This window comes from Vidua chalybeata, chromosome 6 (assembly GCF_026979565.1).
Source record: "Vidua chalybeata isolate OUT-0048 chromosome 6, bVidCha1 merged haplotype, whole genome shotgun sequence".
Classification (NCBI taxonomy): domain Eukaryota; kingdom Metazoa; phylum Chordata; class Aves; order Passeriformes; family Viduidae; genus Vidua; species Vidua chalybeata.
This window is the reverse complement of record NC_071535.1, coordinates 49,409,652-49,429,867: the sequence shown is the minus strand read 5'-3', so window position 1 is coordinate 49,429,867 and position 20,216 is coordinate 49,409,652. Positions and strand designations below refer to the sequence as shown.

At 38.9% G+C, this 20,216-nt stretch overlaps 1 protein-coding gene across 1 annotated transcript in view; it reads left to right on the top strand.

Annotated features, from left to right (window-relative positions):
* OTOG (otogelin) overlaps window positions 1-4,948 on the top strand; it is a 90,713-nt gene extending 85,765 nt beyond the window's left edge. The window contains exons 55-56 of the mRNA XM_053945502.1: window positions 3,398-3,477; window positions 4,748-4,948. Coding sequence (XP_053801477.1) covers window positions 3,398-3,477; window positions 4,748-4,948 — 281 coding nt within the window. The remainder of the gene's footprint in view (window positions 1-3,397; window positions 3,478-4,747) is intronic.
* The last annotated feature ends 15,268 nt before the right edge of the window (window positions 4,949-20,216 follow it).

The following is a 20,216-nucleotide window of genomic DNA, read 5'->3' as shown; positions in this document are numbered from 1 at the left end:
TCAGACATTGCCCTTCAATGCCCCAACAGCCAAATAAACCAGCTTCTGAGCAAATTAGTATGACAGGTAAACATGCATTAAGCTGCTTTTCAACAGGGCACAAGATCTTGCTGCTATGCTTAGAGAAAGATTATAACCATGCTCCTTAATTGTTAAAGACAAAAGTAAATTAACCTGGAGCATGCCTCACAAAGTAAAATTAAACCCTTGAAGTGACGTCTGAGTTGCATTCACAAATACATTCCTAGAGTTTTGATTTCACACCTGTTTGTGCACAACGCAAAATCTCTGTGAATCATGTAGTTCATTCTGACTCCAAGCAAACTGCCATGAGAGCTGTCAGTCAGTTGTAATTGTGGGAGACGTTTTATGACAAGGATTATCAGTGTTTTGTTTTCTTTTGAAGTACTTTGCCATTAGACACAATTGTGATTTTCAATTTCAGTTTTAATTGGTCTTGAAAATTAAGAGCCAGGAGCTCCATCAAAACCTAGAGAGGAAATTACACTATTTCTCTGTGGTAGCCCCAAAGGACATATTGGACTCAGGATTCCAGATTGGCTTGGTTATACCAAGGTAGACCAGATCCTCCCTGGTTTGCATGTGAGGTTAACAAAGCAAGTGATGCTAGAATGTGGTACTCAGCTGCTGATACTTCCCTGCCTGAGCAGAGAAGCAGGACCAGATGACCTCCAGAGGTCTCTTCCAGCCTCAGACATTCTGTGATCCTGTAATATACAGACATTTTAAAGTTGAATTCTGTTTGCCAAAATCTAGTAACTCCCAAATGTTTTCATACTACCAGAAATCCTCTGTAACATGTGCTCTGTTCAATGTGTAATATTCTTACCAGGTTCTTCAGTGTCAGTGCTCCTCCCATTCCTTGTTAGCCCAGTCACTCCCACAGCCTATGTTGGCTGTCACACAGGTACCTTTTCCTGAAATAAGTAGGACCAACCCAAACAGCATCATTGTTGATTTCCAACAATGTACTCCCTGATAGGAGCACCAGACCTCTTGTTACCCAATTATTGCCAAAGCTGCAGTGTAGCACAAACTGCTCCTGGTTGTTCAGAGTGGCTCCCATTTTGGTTTGTTTTTCACTTTGCACTGTGTGGGCGGTGCATTGTTGTCAGCCAACAATGTACTGTTGGTAGTAAGCACTTGCATAGTCTTAGCTTGCTGCATGTGTAAAATTGCTGTGTTTAAAAGGGTAAACTAATTCCATCATGTTTACAGTGCACTAAAACATAGAGACTAATTGCTTTGCTTGTTAAAGCTTGTTATGTCAGCCACATTTTTGCAGATGATGTGCCATACAGTTTTGCTTCCATTGCCATGTACAGTAGAAGCAAGTAATTGTTTTCCCATCCATAGTTAGGGCAATGTACTCAAAACAGCAAGCCTGTGCTAAGTCCATGAAAATTGGAGATTATCTTTGTTCTTCTTCATAAAGCATGTTAATTCTTTGAATTGTAACATGCTTGTTTTGGCATTTATTTTGTGGAAACAACCCTCCAAGTTTATGTAAGAGAAATTATGTTGACTGTAATTTTGTACACCACTGAGTGATACATCCTACATTAAACTACACCTATGACTCCAGGACTACTAAATCAAAATCTGTATTTCTCTTTCATATTGCTGTCACTTTATGTGACCACAGTGTTGTGAGTCAACCCAAAAACCAAGCAAGGATTTTCAACCATACAGATAGTGTAAAAGAATCTAATTATATTATGACATATATAAAATGCTCCCATGTTTTGCTTCCATGTTCATGTAAATGTATATTTGTTGTAAAGCTCATTTAAAAAGCATTGGATATTAAAATACATGCGTGGAAATACATTCTATATTTAGTTTGTATGAGATACAATGTACTTTCACCATAGCCTGGATGAAGTCATAGTCACAGCTGCACTGAATTCTCCACCCTACACACCATGTATAATGTAAAAGAAGAAAGAACCATGAAAAGAACTGTGAAAAACACAAAATAATGGTGAGTTGGGGTTTTTAAAAAACAATTTATTTTTTCTTAGTTTCTCAATTTACTTTTTCCCTAAGCAAACATAATTCAGTGACAGTCAAGCAGTAGCCAGACATTTGTCTGTAGATTTTTATTTGTTTTCAAGAAGATTTATTGCTCTCTTTTCTGTCATGTTGTAGAAAATTCTGCTATGATCGGAAAGAGTACCAGGCTTATATAATTTTTTTTAAAAAGGCAAGAAAACCCCCAAACAAAAAAATCTCAATAAAAACTCCCAAAGAAACAACATTTAAAATCTGTTTCTCTAAGAAGAAGTATTACTAGTTTGACAATGATTAGAGCAGGGAACTGGACATTGTGCATCAAGATGTAAGTTGTGTCACAGTTCAATACTGGGTATTGTTCAAAGCCATAAGTCCTTTATCACCCTTGCTTTTCTGGAGCTAACAGTATTTCCCTTTTGTCAGCATCTTTGGATTTCTTGGCTCAAAGAAAATGCAGCTCTGTAAGGGGAGAATCATTGGGGGCTGCATCATGGCATGTAAAATCCGGTGTGAAACAGTGGAAACTCTTCTAATGGAATGGGCTGTTCATTCTTTTACAGATCTGCAACTGATGAGGTTTATCAGCACAGAGAGGGTCAACCTCAGAAGATACTGTTCTTCCTGTTCTCTTACAACTGAACTTTACACTGAACATCTTTGTTTTGCTTCCAGTGTTAGGCATTCCCTTGTTAAATTAAATTTAACTTCTCATTTAATTTCATGATTTCTTGTGATCTCTTTTATTTGATCCATGTGCCTTGTATGAGAAAAATTGTGGAAATAATGTTAATGAAAATGAAAATAAAAGTTTCATTTTTTTACTGGTGTTCTTTGATTTAATAAAAACATATAGAAATGTAAAGCTCCCACGAAGTCCTGTTCTTCATCAGGTTCTGTTATGTATTTATTTTAAATTTTGTTTATATCACTGGAACACAAGTGCTGCTATTGAAGTTTGTATTTATTTCATAGAAAATACACTTTAATTTATTAATAAATTTACCTTTTGATAATGATACCATTTGGTATCATTAACAAGTTAGAATAATTGACAAGTCTTCTCACAGAGAACTTGATCCATTTTACAAAAATTTTTGAAAACAGTAGACTTACTCATAAAAGGCTTCTGAGTGAAGAATAAACCTTTTATACTTGTTATTAAAGATAAAAAGAGATACTTTAATGAATGAAATAATCTTTAAAGTGATTCAATGTGCATCTAATGTTACTTAACCAAAGTTGTGTATGTGCAGTGCTGTACTGGGTATTTTCTTCTTTGTGTCTCTTGAACCCATTAAATGGTCAGGCATGTTCTTGTAGCTGTGATGTTAGAAATTTTTAAATCTATGCCCATTTGCAGGTAAAGAAGATGGTAAATTCTGTAAGAAGGTGACTGTTAGGATGACCATCCGCAAGAATGACTGCAGGAGTAACACACCAGTAAGTAGATAGCCATTGTGACTTCTCTCAGTAGAGGAGAAAAATTTTGAGATATTAAAAAGAAGGAAGAAAGGGAACTCGGATTCCACAAGGCCATTGTCTCCATCTCTGTCACAGAGGCAGAGGTTCCTATGTTTCACAGAGCTGTTTTAATGCTACATTCTTAGGAGTCATCTTCTCAATAATAAAAAAGGAGCTGTTACTTTTTTTAGTGTGCATTTAGGTGCATGCTGATTTAGTCTTATTTCACCCTATACTCCAATTATTCTGTGCAAATTAACTATTATAACTGAACCTTGCCCTGATATTCTACAGCTAAAACAGCTGCAGATGTGTGTAATTTCTCATCTGCCCAGGGACGGTGTTTAAATGCCAACTTCATGAAGAAAGGAATCCTAGGTCCTGAAAGCTGTTTTTAGGCAGCAGCATGAGCACACTGTGAAATGTGAAGGAAGAATGAGGCACTATCTGTGTGTCTATCAAAGGATTTATTGTTGGAGGACACCAAACATGTCCTGCCGAGCAGTGAGGCTGAGAGCAGCAGCAAGGGTGCAGACAAATGTCTCGTATGAGATGTGTAAGAGTGCCTGGAAAAGCTGTAATAAAAGAGAGTAGAGAAACAGCTGTAGACTCTAAAATGACTCCAAGAGTACATTTAGTAGAGTAAGCTGTTGAGCAGCCAGGAAATTTATTCTGAGTGTTTCATTGAACAGAAACACAAATCCTGACTATTACATTTGAAAAAAATTATCAGGTTCTTAAGCCTATTTGTCTTACAGTCTATATTACACATTTGATATCATTAGTAGTAATTCCCCTCAGCTTTCCAAAGGATTGGTTCTTTTATTCCTCCTTGCTGGTACCCAGTATAGCAGCATTGCATCAGTGTATCACTGAAATGAATACTGTAGGGAGTTGTGGAAAGAACATTTGGTGCTGTGCTCAAGTCAAGGTTGTTATGAATACTTTAAAATTCAAAACTGAAATTGCTTCTTTGTGTCTGTTAAAATAGTGAAAATCTGTTACTGAAATTGACAGAAAAGTCATAATTAACATCAGTAATACTGACATTGAGACCTGTCTGGGCAGTGCACTTCAGAGGTTATTTCCAGACATAGTGGGATTTCATAAAGGGGGTAGAGGAAATACATCCACATTTCTCACTGCTTTGCTATTGGATTTGGGTGCCTGATGCCCTCAGAATTCCTTGAGAATCCCTAACTCTTCTACCTGCTCCCATTTGTTGATTACTGCCTGTGTGTGTTGCCAGGTGAACATCGTTTCGTGTGACGGGAAGTGCCCCTCTGCCAGCATTTACAACTACAACATCAACACCTACGCCAGGTTCTGCAAGTGCTGCAGGGAGCTGGGGCTGCAGAGGAGGACTGTGCAGCTGTACTGCACCAGCAACTCAACCTGGGTCAGCTACTTCATCCAAGAGCCCACAGATTGCTCTTGCCAATGGTCTTAAAAAAATGAAAGAAAACAGCAAGCCCAGCTGTTCACAGCATAATTTTATAGTAGTTTATCTATTAAAAATATAATAGCCAATCCTCTGAATTTCACCAGTTTACTACAAAAGACCACAAATACATTTGGACTCTCCTAAATTTCTGCAAAGTGGCTTTGCATTATTTATATTGTGATTTGTCTTCATTTTCATTCACAGGAATTGTTTTAAGGGTTCTTGTGAGACGTGCCAACATAAAAGATGATTTACAATAGTGACATCTAAAGAGAAAGTGCACCATCTGTTTTGTTCTGGAAGGCTGATCCACTCTTTGTCAAGCCCCCATTCCAGTTTTACATCATTGCCCAATTTACCTGGCAGCAGGTCACTGTTTTGAAAGCATTGTAATTGTGCAAGTATATTTACTGTCTATTAAGAAAAATTCTTTGGACAACATGAGAACAATTTTCAGTTTAAATCATATTCCTGTTCCTGTAGAGCATGTATAAGAAATTTAACATAGGATTTTTTTTTTTTTTTTTTTTTTAGTCAGGGAAACATTATTCATACTGATAACTATATGTAACGATCCCTGTGAACCATTTCAGTTTTTCTGCTGTATTTTATATTGTAGTGAAAAGCATTATGGCAAGCATGTGTTTATGGAACAAATCTGCTGTCTTTAGGCTATCTAGATTAGCCATTAGTCACTTTATCTTTCTGCTGAAAAATATGACATAAACTGAAAATACACAGATTTTTAAAATGAAAAGCATTTTATATTCCTTTGTATAGATATAACTTAAATGAAAACTTTCATCTTATGAAATGAACCATGCTTAAATTGTCTCTTTAGGAGATTGAACATTGTTTAACACTAATTTTAAAGATGTGAAAGTTCATTAGGAAAAAGAAAATGAGGGTTATATGTATCTGCCTCAAAGAAAAACAAAATTTAAAATATTTGTCACCTGTGTAGTAGATGCAACTTCTTATGGTAAGTGCTTGAAGTTCAAAATGTACAATTGTAAGGTTTGAAATTTTGAAAGTAATTTTTTATGAACTTGAAAAATTAAATTTTTTTGTAATGAACTGATTTTTTTTCTTCTCTAAGCCTGATGTTACTATTCTGTTCTTCTTTAACAAATGCCACTGATATCAAGCAAAAATTCAGTAGCTTTTGTTTTGTAGATTAAAATCATAGATAGCATGCAGTGATACACTTGAGATCTCAGTAAATAGATCTCAGCACCCCTCTTTGGAAGCTGCTTGTCTGCAGTAAATCCAAAGAAAAATGCATTGTTAAAATCAATCACATGAATATTTTTAATATTAATTTTGTATACTGTAAATTTCATTCTTACAATATCTAATAAATAACAGGAAGTCTTATTTTGTTACAGTTAATTTTGCTATCATTGCTAGAGCAGCTTACTGCTATGTGATGAAACATACTATACTTACTAATATTTTTCTTCAGTGGTGCAGATGGGTAACCTCAGGGTTTACTGATATCATAAGTAGTACATCAAGGAGGAAGACTTGCTCATGGATATTTAAAAATCTACATATTTTTCTGATTTCATCACAGTTCACCTTTAGCCTCAAAAATGCAAAATTCATCTATGTAATTTTGTTCAAAACAAAACTTGGAAAACACTTGTTCATCAAACTGTAACAACACAACTCTGACACCGTCAGACTGTTTGTCCTGGAAAAACAGGGGGAAAAGAATGTGAATTTCTGCAGATTCCCTTTCCATATTTTTTCTAAATTAACCTTCAGTTTGACAGCAATGTGTGTGGACTGTGTTTTGAGTAATTGTTGTGTAGTGATGATCATCCTTCAGTACCTAGGGCCAAACGTGTCTTTAAGCACAACCTGTTGTTTGTGCAGTCCTTGCTCACTTTGCAGATGATGTTCCTTTTTCAAAGCTGTCTTCTAAGTAGCAGGAGGTGATGGAATTTGGGAGAAATCCATCCTTTGGCAATCCAGAAAAAAAAAAATGCTGTTTATAAGGCATTGAGCAGAGTAAAATCCTTGACACTACATGCTTAAAATTTATGCTTTGGCATTTTCAAAGTTCAACCTTCCTTAGTTTACCAGCTGGCAGATGCCATCCTAGAGGGCTGGAATTAATAAAAGATGTTTATTTTGCTCTCAGCTGAGATGATAGTTGTGTGAAGTTCCAAACACCACCATGAGGGACAGAACTAGAGCAGGAATTAGGCTAACCAACATTTTTCCCTTTGCTGCAATGTGGTCCCTCCTCTTGCCACTTGAGCAGAGAGCTCGTTGTTTCTAGCAGCTCAATGCAGTAATTCTGAGAAACATTTGAGATCCAAACTTTCAGCTCTTGGTTGAAGAGAAAAGTTAGTGCAGGCAGAGAGCAGAAAGCTGACAGTAGTGTCTGGTAACCATAATCAAACCCTGCTGCTACTTCAGCAGTAAAATAATAAACATGGTGCTAAGTGCCTACTTCTGCTTTTGCAGACTTTAGGCTTATGCTGGGAGAAACAGGGGAAAGATCCAAACTGCCTCTGATGGGGCAGGGGAAGCTACTTTAATCCTGCCTCCATGTTAAATTCCTTCACATGTCCTCAGCCTGTGTTTGTTCAAAGCCACCCAGGCCCTTACCTTGTATTTACCTTACACTGCATTTGCACAAAGCAGCTCAGCTGGAAAAAGATGCGTCCTCTTTGTACTTCCACATCTTTGGAAGCTAAAGGGACCTCCATGTGGGTTTCATCTGGCCCTTCCATGCTGGAAGTACTTGGGCTGTAACTATGACTGAGTCCTAAAACAATTTTATTTTCTTTTTATTAAGTCCTTTGCTTCAAACTGACCTGCTTGTAACTGAGGCTTCTTAACATTTCTTTGAAAGTCTCAGAACTTTATTCCATCCCAATAACCCTGGTCTCCTTACATGTGTTTGCATGTATGGAGTTTCTTCACATAACTGATTCCTAATGGAAGGGAAGCATTACAGGCTTGTGTTCCATTCAATCTAGCAATTAAAACCTTCCTAATGGTAGGTGGTTTTCCATCTTTGAATAAAATGTTTTGTATTTGAGTATGGAAACATTGGTTGATTGTTACAGTGCTGATTGCCCATTTTCATCTCATTTAAAAAACATTTTATTTGCGTTACCTCAAGCAAGCTTACCCAGACTTGATTCACAGGAAAAGATGAGATTTGGCAGCTGGACTCTTGAATATTATGGATATTGGCCCTTGAGAAAGACCTTTAAGAAGAAATATAATGATATAAATTGTGTTTTCTCAATGCTCACTCTCTGGGGTTATTAGTATGTGATCTGGACTCAGGATAATAGCCTCTTGAGTAATGCTTCCTCTAATTAGTGATAGGACTGCCTGATGGTTTGGTAAATTAATCTGAGGTATTGGCATCTGCTGGGCTGCAGTTTAATGTGAACTATTAGTCACAAGTTAAATAACTTACACCCCCTCAGACAACTCTCAAGTATGCAGTCCATGAAGTCAGACCAAAATAATTGAAAAAATTTTGCCCTCATTCTTATTATCTCTGCCCACACCACCATCTCTCTCCCCCATACAAGTGGCTAGCTATGAATAATTAAAACGAGGTAACAGCTGCTATGCAGATGGTGATTTTTTGGAAAAATCCCCTCTTAGTGTGACATCTAACCTCTTTAGAAATAGTACCTGACAGACTGCCACCCCCTCAGATCTGCTTTCTGCATAGACTTCTGACCAAGGCTTTGATCATGTCACCTCACATCAGCTGTTTATAACATAGATATCTGAATTAACTCAGGTGTCCAGGCTTCATCCATCACCAAAGAGAGCTGCATCCAGAGAGTGACTCAACCCATCCTAAAATAAGTGTCCAAGATTGATATGGTGATTTATTCTCCAGATGTACCATCTTTCCTCTTCACTGTGGAGAGAACCCAGATGGTAAAATATGGTTAGGTAATTCACTTTTGGACTATTAAAATTAGTTGGAATTAAACTCACCTTCAATGGTTACAGATATCTCAACAGAATCAAAAATCAGCTATGCTGATTTATCATAGTGATATCTTATCTGACCACCTCATATGAGTAATGGTAATATTTGATTTGTATGAAGCTAAGTTGATTGTCATTTGTCTTGTTTGGTGTTTCCTGTATGTTTCCAAGTATATTTATTTTATATAACAGTTATAAAACTATCCCTGTATCTGTAGAGCTGAAGACAGACATCGTCATGAGCCAAACCTTCAAGATGGAAAAGCACAGCTGAATTTGCAAAGATGTCATGTGTTTATTTCCATGACAATGTCTTCTATCAGCTGGAAAAGATCTACAAGGTGAGTGAATTTTAACATATTTCTGTTGTATAGACTTTCATTGTTGCCAATGCTTGAGATCTGCAGGTGGTTTGTGATCTTGCTTTCTTAGCTTTTGGCTTTCAAGATATTTAAGGTAATGTGATTCTTCAGAAAATAGTGAAACCCCTACAGGAAATATAAATAAATGCTTATTGTATCAACTTGAGACAACTTTGAATGAAAAGCAAAACAAAACACCCCACCATGTTTGGTTAAAATACCTAAAATTTTAAAAATGGTTTTCTGGCAACTTCCTTTTTTTTCAAATATTTAGTTGAAATACCAATATCTTAGATCCTGACTCTCATCATTTTCATTTCTGCTCTGGAAAAGGAGTAGAAAGGAGATGAGGGATCATGTTTTTAATGAAAATATTTAGGAGTTTTTCTCTTCAGATTGGACTGGCCAGCCCAATTATCATGAAGTTGAACAGAGGAAAGTGGGAGTCAGTACCTAAGGGAGCCTCTTGGGATTTTCAGCATTAGAGGTGGGAAAAAAAGTTCCTCCCTTGATAATGAAGGAAAACTGACTTGTTCTGTGGTTACTGATGGCAATGGGCTTGAGTGCAGCCCTTGTGTGGGATTACTGGAGGCAATAGGAGTTTCTCTCCTATCTTATTCATGTGTCTTAAGGCTAAAGGAGAAGTGTGGGACCTTCAGGTAGCTCTAATAATGAGTCTTGTAATTACCTGTAATTGACATGAAATGAAAATTAATATAACCTAGTGCCATATAAATGCTGTATTTAAGCTGATCTCTGGAAGGAAATTTGCAGCATTTGCACATTTTTTTGTTAGCTCCAAGTCTGGAACATGGGGGGAAGGGAAGGTATCATTTTTAGGCTTTAGATTTGGCCATATTGTAGCACTTCCAAATCTTCTGTCAACACTGGCGTGATGTTGGATTCATTAAAAAATGCACGACCTTTTAAAATATCCGTTATATAAATAACAATAATGCAGCCCTATATTTTTAAGGTATGCTAATCCTGCATGGCCATGGTCTAATGATCAAATGATTTCATGCTACCCTGGTGGCATGCAACATCCAGACCACTGAACACTTGCTATGGATCTCTCATTAAATCCCTCTTGCACAGTTTCATTCATAAATTTACCATGGCTTTTAAAACAAAATAGTTTGATGCTTATACAGCAATATCAAGTAAGAGCAGTGTGTTTCCAGAATGCAGCAACATTTTTCAGATGCTGTACTTCATGCATGACTGAGTAATGGGTGGCAAACTCTGTTATTGCTGCCTTTTACCTTGAGTGGAAGCCTTGCTGCTAGTGGGGAGAGCATAGTGGTTGTGCCCAAAAATGAGATACCCTAGGTGTCACCTTTGTGGAGCTTGGATATTCTCCTCTCTGCACCATGCTTCATTTTGATAATAGGTGTCCCAAGCTGGGTATCAGCATTCCTGATCCACACTCTGCTCCTCTTTGGCTAGGTTGGAGCTAACACAGAGCTGATGGGATGCTCATGGCTCTTGTCTTCTCTGATGTTCCTCCAGCACTATCCTGTGCCTGCTCCCAAGTAAAATACAGTGCCTCAGAGCTTTGGAAACATGTCACGTTAACCTTAGAGAGCCAAAATGCAAGGAAAATTGTGAGTTTGTTGGTTACATTATTAATTTGACTTTGGAAAGGCTTGGAAATTACTTGGTGGAAGTGGGTAGTGGAAGTGTTTGCTTATTTCCATATGGCAATTTTTAACTTATGAATTTAGTGCAAATGGCTTATTCCCAAGTGACCATTTGATTAACTCCATTAACAGTGGAATTATTAGAAACAGAATTAAAGTATTTGTGCAGATTTACCTTAGACTGCAATTTACCCTAAACTATTTCATGCCATCTGTGCCAACTTTAGTGCTATCTGCTCTTTCACAAGACAACTTTTGCAGCTTAGCAATAAATCTTCCTTCTGTCTTGTGGCTTGGAGTACTCTGGTAGTATCACTTTGCCTGGGCTCGCACCACCCCTCATTGTGTATTTTTTAAAGCAGTGTGAACCCCATAGCTCTATTTCCCTTGATCTCTCAAAGCACTGCTAGGCTGGAAATAAAGAGAATTGTTTCTATCTCTCCATGAGGGTTGGTAGAGAGCCAGGTAGCTGGACACGAGTAGATCAAAGCACCCTCAACAAATTTGCAGATGACACCAAGCTGAGTGGTGTGGTCAGCACACGTGAAGGACAGGAGACCACCCAGAGGGACCCAGACAAGCTTGAGAAACTGGTCCATGGGAACCTCATGAGGTTTAACAAGACCAAGTGCTGGGGCTGCAGCTGGGTCAGGACAGCCCCCAGTACCAACATAGGCTGGGGATGAACAGATCCAGAGCAGCCCTGCCCAGAAGGACTTGGGATGCTGTTGGTGAGAGGCTGGGAATGACCCAGCCATGGCACTCTCAGCCCAGAGAGCCAAATGTGTCCTGGGCTGCATCCAGAGCCCTGTGGGCAGCAGGGCAGGGAGGGGGTTCTGCCCCTCTGCTCGCTCTGGTGAGAGCCCACCTGCAGAGCTGCATCAGCTCTGGGCTCCCAGCACAGGAAGGACAGGGACCTCTTGGGGTGAGTCCAGAGGAGGCCACCAAGATGATCAGAGGGATGGAGCACCTACAGGGAAAGGCTGATAAATTTGTGTTTGTTCAGCCTGAAAAAGAGGCAGATCTGAGGTGACCTAATTGTGATCCTGTGCTCCTGTGACCCTGTGCTCTTTCAGTACCTGAAGGGAGCCTACAAAACAGATGGAGAGGGATAAGAGAATGTAGTGACAAGACAAGGGGTAATGGCTTCAACCTGAAAGAAAGTAGGTTTAGATTAGATATTAGGACAAAAATTCTTTACTGTGAGGGTGGTGGGGTACTGGCACAGGTTGCCCAGAGCAGTTGTGGATGCCCCATCCCTGGAAGTGTTCAAGGCCAGGTGGGATAGAGCTCTGAGCAGCCTGGTCTAGTGGAAGGTGTCCCATGGCAGGGAGGTTGGAATGAGATTATCCCTTCCAACCCAAACCATTCTGTGATTCTGTGATTCACTAATGCACCAGTGTTCAGGTAGCTGGAGGCTGTCTGAGAAGGGGAGCACAGAGAGAGATGCCTTGTGACGGTGAATTTGGATTAATTTCCTATCCTTGCTGCATTTTCTTCTCTTGCCTGATGAAAAGTTTACCACTTCCAGTACTTTCATATTCTAGTTCAAATCTCCTTGTGTAGCTCAAAATATTTTATCAGGTTTGTCCCAAACTGCTTCAAATAAGAGTGAGAACGTACCACAGGAGTGATTTCCATCACTGTGCTACCAGCATCCCTGTCTTCCTGTTTAACGATTTTTTTTCCCCTCTTCTCAGGCATAGCTTATTCTGATTTAAGTACTTGTTATAAGCTGGAAATTTCAGTAACTTTTGTGCTTACTCACCAAAATATGTGACTTGCTCAGTGCTTACAGAACTTGTTTTTGTTACCATGTCATTTGAAGTTCAAAGCAGTTGAAGATCTTTGCAGCAGTTTTTGAGATACTGCTGTTCTCTGTGCAAGAAAAGCCTTAGCCAGAGTAATTGAGAAATGTTTTTTTGAAGGTGGAATCTTTGGTAGCACACACTGCAAACTGAGGGAGGACAATGTCCATTACAAAAAAATTCTGTCCAAATTATTTGGTTGTCTGAACTGTAAACTTTCAAAATAAGAATTTTTACAAGGAAGGCTTCTGGGTAAATTGTGTGGGAGGTGGGCTTCTGTCACCAGCTCTAGCAAATAGTAATATATGGACGGTTAATGGATGTGCAGCTGAAATTTGTGTTACTTGCCCTCCCATAAATTAAGCACCTATGGCTACGTTAGCCTGGTACTTCCAATAAACAAGTAACTGAAAAGGCTCATGAAAATGGGGAAAATGAAAAATAAATTTCAATTTGATGTTCTGGTTGTACTTGAAGTTTATCTCACTATGTGTATTCCCTGTGCATATACATTATATACATATATATAATGTATATATATGCATCCAGTGGTATATGTGATACTAGTGGCCAAAAAACAGCACTCAGTGTTCACAAATGTTTTCTCTTCATACCTGTTCAATATTACATTTAAGCACCATTCACTTTATATATGAATGTTTGTGCAAATAGGTAAAATCAGATCTTGTTATCTAAGAAGTGTAGTAATAGGTTATTTACTCAAAGCACTGGTTACTAATTGGATTTTCAGCTCACTGACCTTGTTGCATCTCTGCTGAGTTCAAGATGTTAAGAATATTTTCCAAATGGCCAAATCTCATATTTAAAATTCTAATGTATTTTTCATAACATAAGAAGTTTTTAGTACCAGAAACATTCCATTTTCCTCAGTCCAGTTTCAGGTTCCTAACCTGATTTTCTGGGCTTAATCCTCTTCCTGTTGAAATCAATAAGTACATTGCAATATAATGATTCACGTTCAAGGTTCAACCATAGAAAATTAAGGCTACATGCTGATTTTACTGCCATTGTAGAAAGATGATATCTTAAAATGTGTAAAAGCACAATAAACACTTTAACTCTTTCAGCCCTATATTTTTTTTCTCTTCAGAGAGTCTAAACACTTGAAAATGAATCTTTGTTTTAGACCTAGTGATGGCAAGGAGGTAAAAGCTGAGAGATGCTATTTTGATAGGAATTTCTTCTGTGGTTTCAGATGCTTTGTAGTGGCACGGTCCCTTCTTTCCTTAACAAATGCATGTTAAGCAAGACTGAAAGTGGAGCACATTTTATTATTTTAACAGAAAACCATATAATTAACACTATGGAATTGTTGAGCTTTGATTCGTTTAACTGTTTGAGAGACATGGAGAAGCAGCCTCAGTCAGTCTGTCTTGCTGAAATGTGCTGGGAAGGTCTGGTTGCCCTGTTGTCTTTCAACAGCCTGGTGGCATCTCATGTGCTCTGCACAGAGCTCCCCTGGTTAAGAGGGTCCTGTCAGATGCTGGTGAATCCAAAGGTGAATATTTCAAAATGGGCTCTGAGATGTGCTTCAGGCTCTCCTCTAATGGCTCTTCTGGAAGTTGTAAGTGGCACCTTTTCTGTTTTGCTGTACCACGTGCATGAGATAACCACAGGGATATCAAGGAAGGTGAATTCTGCTCTTGGCTGCCCCAGTTGGAGTGTGAGGGCCCTGCCCCCTGTGGATGTGCATGTGAGGAGCCTCTCCCACTGTTTTCCACCAGAGCTGTCTGTGAGGGTCATTAACAACCTGATGCTCCTTCCTGGGAATAAAAGTCATTATACATTCTATAGTTTCTGCTTCTTAAGTATGAAACTGCCTGTTAATGGAACAAATGCACCTACAGCATGGACTTCAGGCTCTTTGTCATCCCAGTTGAACAAATGTTTTCTTTCTAACTCCAAAGTCTCTAGGAGAGGAAAAAAAAAATACTCTCCATCTCTTCCCTCTTCCTTAACTCCAGAAGACTTTCTTAGGAAGTGTAACCCTTTCCATTAGGTTTCCAGTCTCATTCAGGCACAGTGATTTCCCCCCAGCTGCTGAAGTCTCATGTCTCTTTCTGCCTTGGGTGGAGGACATTATATGTTCCTTGGTGAAATACAGCCTTTCCCCTTCCTGCAGGAGCTTAAGGACATTCTGTTCTCTCCCTGCTTTTGGGACCTTGTAGGGAAATACAGTATCTGGAAATGGGAGTCTGTGCCAGCTGTTCCGGGGGCCCCTCTCTTGTACAGAGGGAAAGGGAAACTGAGACTGACAGAATGAGAGACGTAGGCTTTTTATAGCATGGAGGCTTGTGGGAAACAGTGGACTGATCAATGAATATTTCCAGCACAAGTGGAAATATGTATTTTCACAAGTGCAGTATCCAGAAAAACTTAGTCTGAGAATATGTGGTTAAAGTACACAAAGATTGTACAAAGACTGATTCCAATTAAAATGTATCCATTACAGTATAAGATACTACTTATTTTCTGAATCATCTGATCCACCATGAAAGGACTGCCAGATTGAAGATAGTTCCTCCCCATACCCAGATGATGGTGTGTATCAAATCAGTAAGGATAATGTGTTGGTTTTTTTTTTTTTTGAAAAACATTGGCTGATCCCTGTTAGACCAATGCAACTTACTTAAGGAGAAAAAGGCTTTAAAAGGTAAAAGGCACAATAGATACAGCTTGGTCTCCTTGCAGATGATCTGCTCTGGTGGTAGAAGAATGGAGTTGGCAGTTTTGGCAAGGGTGGTGGGTACATCTGCTCCAGGCCAGAAGATATTCCCTGTCCCATACTTCCCAGTGAAAAGGAAACTGTTCCAAAGCAATGCGAACAGGGGTGGTGCCCCCCAGTGTCCCAGTGTCTTGGACTTCTCTACATGCTGTAGTGGAAAGCAGTGATGAGAAAAATTGAAGAATTTTCTCTAGTTCATGTGGTATAAAAGAATACTAGTATTCTTTAAAACAAATGTGGTTTGTTTTGTTGTTGTTTGCTTTTTTGGATGTCTGGTTTGGTTTTGGTTTTGCTTGGGATTTTTTTAAGAGACCAAGAAATGCTCTGATCTACTGGTTACTAGATTGGTTTTGTGATCTCTTGAGAGAGAAATTTGTATGCAGACACTACAGACAGCCTCAGACACTGGGAGGCAGTACTCTGTGATGACATAAAAACAAACTAACACTCTAACATCAGAGGCACAGCTGACACTTTATTTTCAAATTTGCTTTCAAGTTCATAAGTTACTACTATACCAGACAGCAAGGATTTGTGCTTTCTTCTTTGGCAGATAGTGATTCTGGCTTGTTTGGTATCATGGAAGTAAGATTGTTTCAATGAGCTGGTGTTGATACTTTGCTTTCTGGACCAAAGCAAATTGACTTATTTTTAGACTGGTTTTGATGTGGCTGTGGGTTGCCAGTACACTTCAGGAATTTGTGTTGCATAGTTTTCCCAGCAATATCTAACCCTTGACTCCTAGGAGTGTAATACAATATACATCCTAGATAAAAACATCACAGTGATAATGCAACCTGGAATCAGAGTGAAAGTTATGGAACAAGTGGAAATGCTTCCTAGAAAGATGTTACAGCTTGTACTCGCAAAAGCTTTGATGAATTAATGTGTAGTGATAGCCTTTTATTAGGTAAGATCTTGAAACTGTGAAATGTATGTAAATAGCTCAAAGTTATGGCTACTGAGTATTATGAATGGAAGAGTGGCCTAAAAATTAAATACAGGATTATCTGAGTGTAGGAAGTGTTTGGCTGCACACAGGACAGTCAACGTGTTGCCAGATCACATTGTGGCACTGAACACAGAGGATCACAAGTACTTTTATCAGGGCAGCTTATGAGTAAAAATGTTGAAAACCACTTTAGACAGCTTTTTCCATTGGTAAGAAGCTGAGTAGGATTGTTTTGGGGTTTGTTTTATAGTTTGTTTTATAGTTTTTTTTTGTCGCTTTGCTTGTTTGTTTCTTTAAAAATAAGATGTCATTAATTTTTGTCTTGACAGCTGGAATCTAATTTCTAACTTTGAGGAGGATATAGCTAGTGTGCTTTCTGCATTTTAAAAATGTCTTCCTAAATCTATCCTGTGTTTGGCTGTCTGTTTGTATCTATAGACGAGATTTTAGCTGTCTTTAAAAAAAATATGAGACTGATTAATAGGCACACTAAGAGGGATGCCTACGAAGAGATAGGAATGTATATTCAATTTAGTATTTTTTTTATTTGCATGGTATCTCTTATGGTTCAGGTTTTCAATTGGCATGTGTTTCCAGACCTTTTTATTGGCATCCATTTACAAATGAAGAGCTGGAGAATGCATGAAATTTCCCCTCAAGTCCTATTTGATGTTAGACTGAAGATACATATTTTAGTTGCACAAATGCATTTTTGATGTTAAAACAGAATTCTCTGTGGTGGGGTCCCATTAAGTTCCCTTTCTATTATTTTAATTCTTGGTTCAGCTTTATTACTCATAGATTCATGTGAGTATGTTTGTGCCTGAGTTAGATGTGTCAACTTCTCATTTATTGTGATGCTTTAAATAGAGAGGAGAACTTGGAGGGGAGTGAGCCAAGACCCCTACTCTTGAGAATGGATAGGGCTGTTGTAGTAGCAGAGAATTTGCGGCAGTGTCAAAGTGCAGGAACTGGGTTTAGAGCAGGACTGAAAAGATAGTACATGGATCTCAGCCAGGGGCAGGTAAAACAGTTTTACATGAACTAAGTGTACAAAGCTTCTTTGCATTGAAAATGTCTGTGTTAAGGGAAAACATAAAAGGAGAAACACAGAAGACTAAAGGAATTGATTTCAAATAGCTGGAATATAGGTCTTGAAGGTCCATAGAGCTATGTCTTCATCATAACTTAGATCTGTGAAAAGTTGGTTGGACCTGTGTAAACAGTTTTGTCTTGGCCTTTCCCTTGGCTGGTTCCTCACCTGGGGCTGAACAGTCAGCAGTCAGCTTGTAACAGTGCTTGCTGCCTGCACTCAGATTTATTTCTGTAGCTGCAGTGTTGCTGGAGGGATGCTTACAAATTTAGAGGTGGAAACATTTCTTTGGATTGTCTTTGGCCTTAATGATGCTCCTTTGTCTCCTGTAAATGCCAAGATAAGTATGCTGACAGCCAAGACATGCTTGGCATAGTTACTGTAGAGTTAGCTCAATAAGGGTGCTGGAAGACTTCTGGGAATTTACTGCAGCAGGAAACAAGAAGGGAACATGGCAAAGAGGGGCTGGAGCCATCAGTCCTGCATGCAGTCATCCCCATCAGGTGCATGTTGTCCCCTAAGCACAGGTAGCTAGTGGAAGATGTAATTAATGGAAAAAAAAGAAGTAGTCAAGAAAACCAGCCTGTGAGTGCAAATGGATGGACTTTCTAAGATATTATTACCAGGAAGAAGTCACTACTGATATCCAAACTGTCTCCATTACTGAGTTTATAAACACTTTTGGTAAATAAGAGGTTAATAACTGTTTATAGTAAGAAAAGACCTCTGCCCTAGGATACACACACTTCACTGTACCCAGATAATCCCTGAAGCAAGGAGGTTTAAGGTAATTTGTGGTGCAGCTGTCCTTTCCTGGAACATGAGCAAATTCTCCTGCATATGGTCAGCTGCAAGAACAAATGTCTATAACAAATGAAAAAACAAGATGTTCAACCGCAGCCTTGTGCACTGCCAAGAGGGGCACGTGAGCTGGGCTGTTCCTCCTGCTGCAATCAAACTCCACAGCATGAAAGGGTTTAGCGTGCGGCTTATGGCCAAGTGGGAGCAACACGTCAGCGGTGAGGGAGGAATGCTGGTGATAGAAACCCAACTGATTGGCATACAGTGGCCATAAAGTCATAGTAAATCTATTGTTTTGCCAGAAGGAAGCAGGATTAGAAGATGTATAATAGTTAAAATCCCTGCACTATACAGCATCAAGTGATGGTTGCTCTCCCGTTGCTGGTGTGGCTCATACTTGTCTTTATCCCAGTGAAGTCTACTTGGGTGAAATCTTCTTATGCTCCATGTGGTTCAAGCCATAGCCTTGATTCTTGTGTTTTAGCCAAGAAATGCCTCTATGGCACTGCAGAATTTAGCTCAGTATTTCCAAGGAGATGCTTTCTCTGTTGTGCTGCTGCAGACACCCCCACACTGCAAGTGGCAAGTTTAAAAATTACAATCTGGGAACTCATTCCCAATTGGACTGTTAACAAAAATGTATCTAATCAAGAGAAGAAGAATCCAGTTCTCTGGAATAGTTAAATTTTATCTAAAAAGAAGTGAAAGTAAAAACAGATAAGAATGTCACTAATAGCTAGAGGCCAAATTTGCTCCTAATCAAACTGAGCTGAAGGAACAAGTTGCATTTTTCAGAATCTTGAGTGGCCTGAAGAAGGTTGAGGGGTAAATGGTATATGCAGTCACACCTTCAATTCTTTACTAATTGACAGAAAAAACAATGGAGATACCCAAGTTTGCTGCATTTTTTGACACTTCTTAAGAGATGCAGAACTTCTGTATTTGGATTATATATTGCCCTAAAAATAAGGGTGTAGATTGCTGCCTTTTCACTTGCCTTGCTGGATGAACTGTGAGTCTGATTGACTCTCTTTGCACAGGATGTGCACAGGATACAGCAGTCTACATCAGCACAAATCCCATTTCTTCCTCCCAAGCAGACTCAGTGGAGAGAAACCCTCCAAGAATTTCCTACTAAGTCTCTAAAATAGTTTCAGAGGGGTTTTTTTTTTGAGATTAATTTAAATGGTGAAATATTGGAGTAGATACATGATGGATATAACAGAAGTTGATGCTTCTCACAGCAGTATGCACTGTCTGTGTTGTCATACAGGGTTTGACCTGATGATGACTTCTTGCTGCTGCATGTACTGATGTTGTTTTGATGATGTCTTTATATTGTAACACAGTGTCTTTTGTAATTGAACTGTGGCCTGTTTTCTTTCTGAATGCTGGTGATATTAAGAGGGTGGAACTCTATGGGTCTCTATGGGATGGGAGAAGATCTGCCTGATACCTTCCAGAAAACAATAATGGAAAGTCCACACTGGTTGTTGTCTCGGTTTTTCTTACTCTTGATACTCAAGAGCAGCAAGTGTTCTTTGTTTGTAGGGAGATACAGACTGCATGAGAGGATGTGAAGTTGTTCCTCTATTAGTGTCCATAATAGAGGGGAAAGGGAAATTCTAATTCCTTTCTGTTTTACACTTTGCTCAGAGTTGAGATACCTATGGAAAGGGCATTTACTACCTAAGGACTGCACCTACACTGGAGTACTACCTAATGTGGGATTGGAAATGTGCTACTGGAATACAGCCTGCAGCTGCTCAGAGACTGTCTGACAACAGTGATTCAATCTTTTTTTCTTTTTGTTTTTCTTTTGGTAAAAAAGATGGAGGAGTTTGATAAACCACAGGCTTTAGACTAAAATAGTGACATTTTATATACA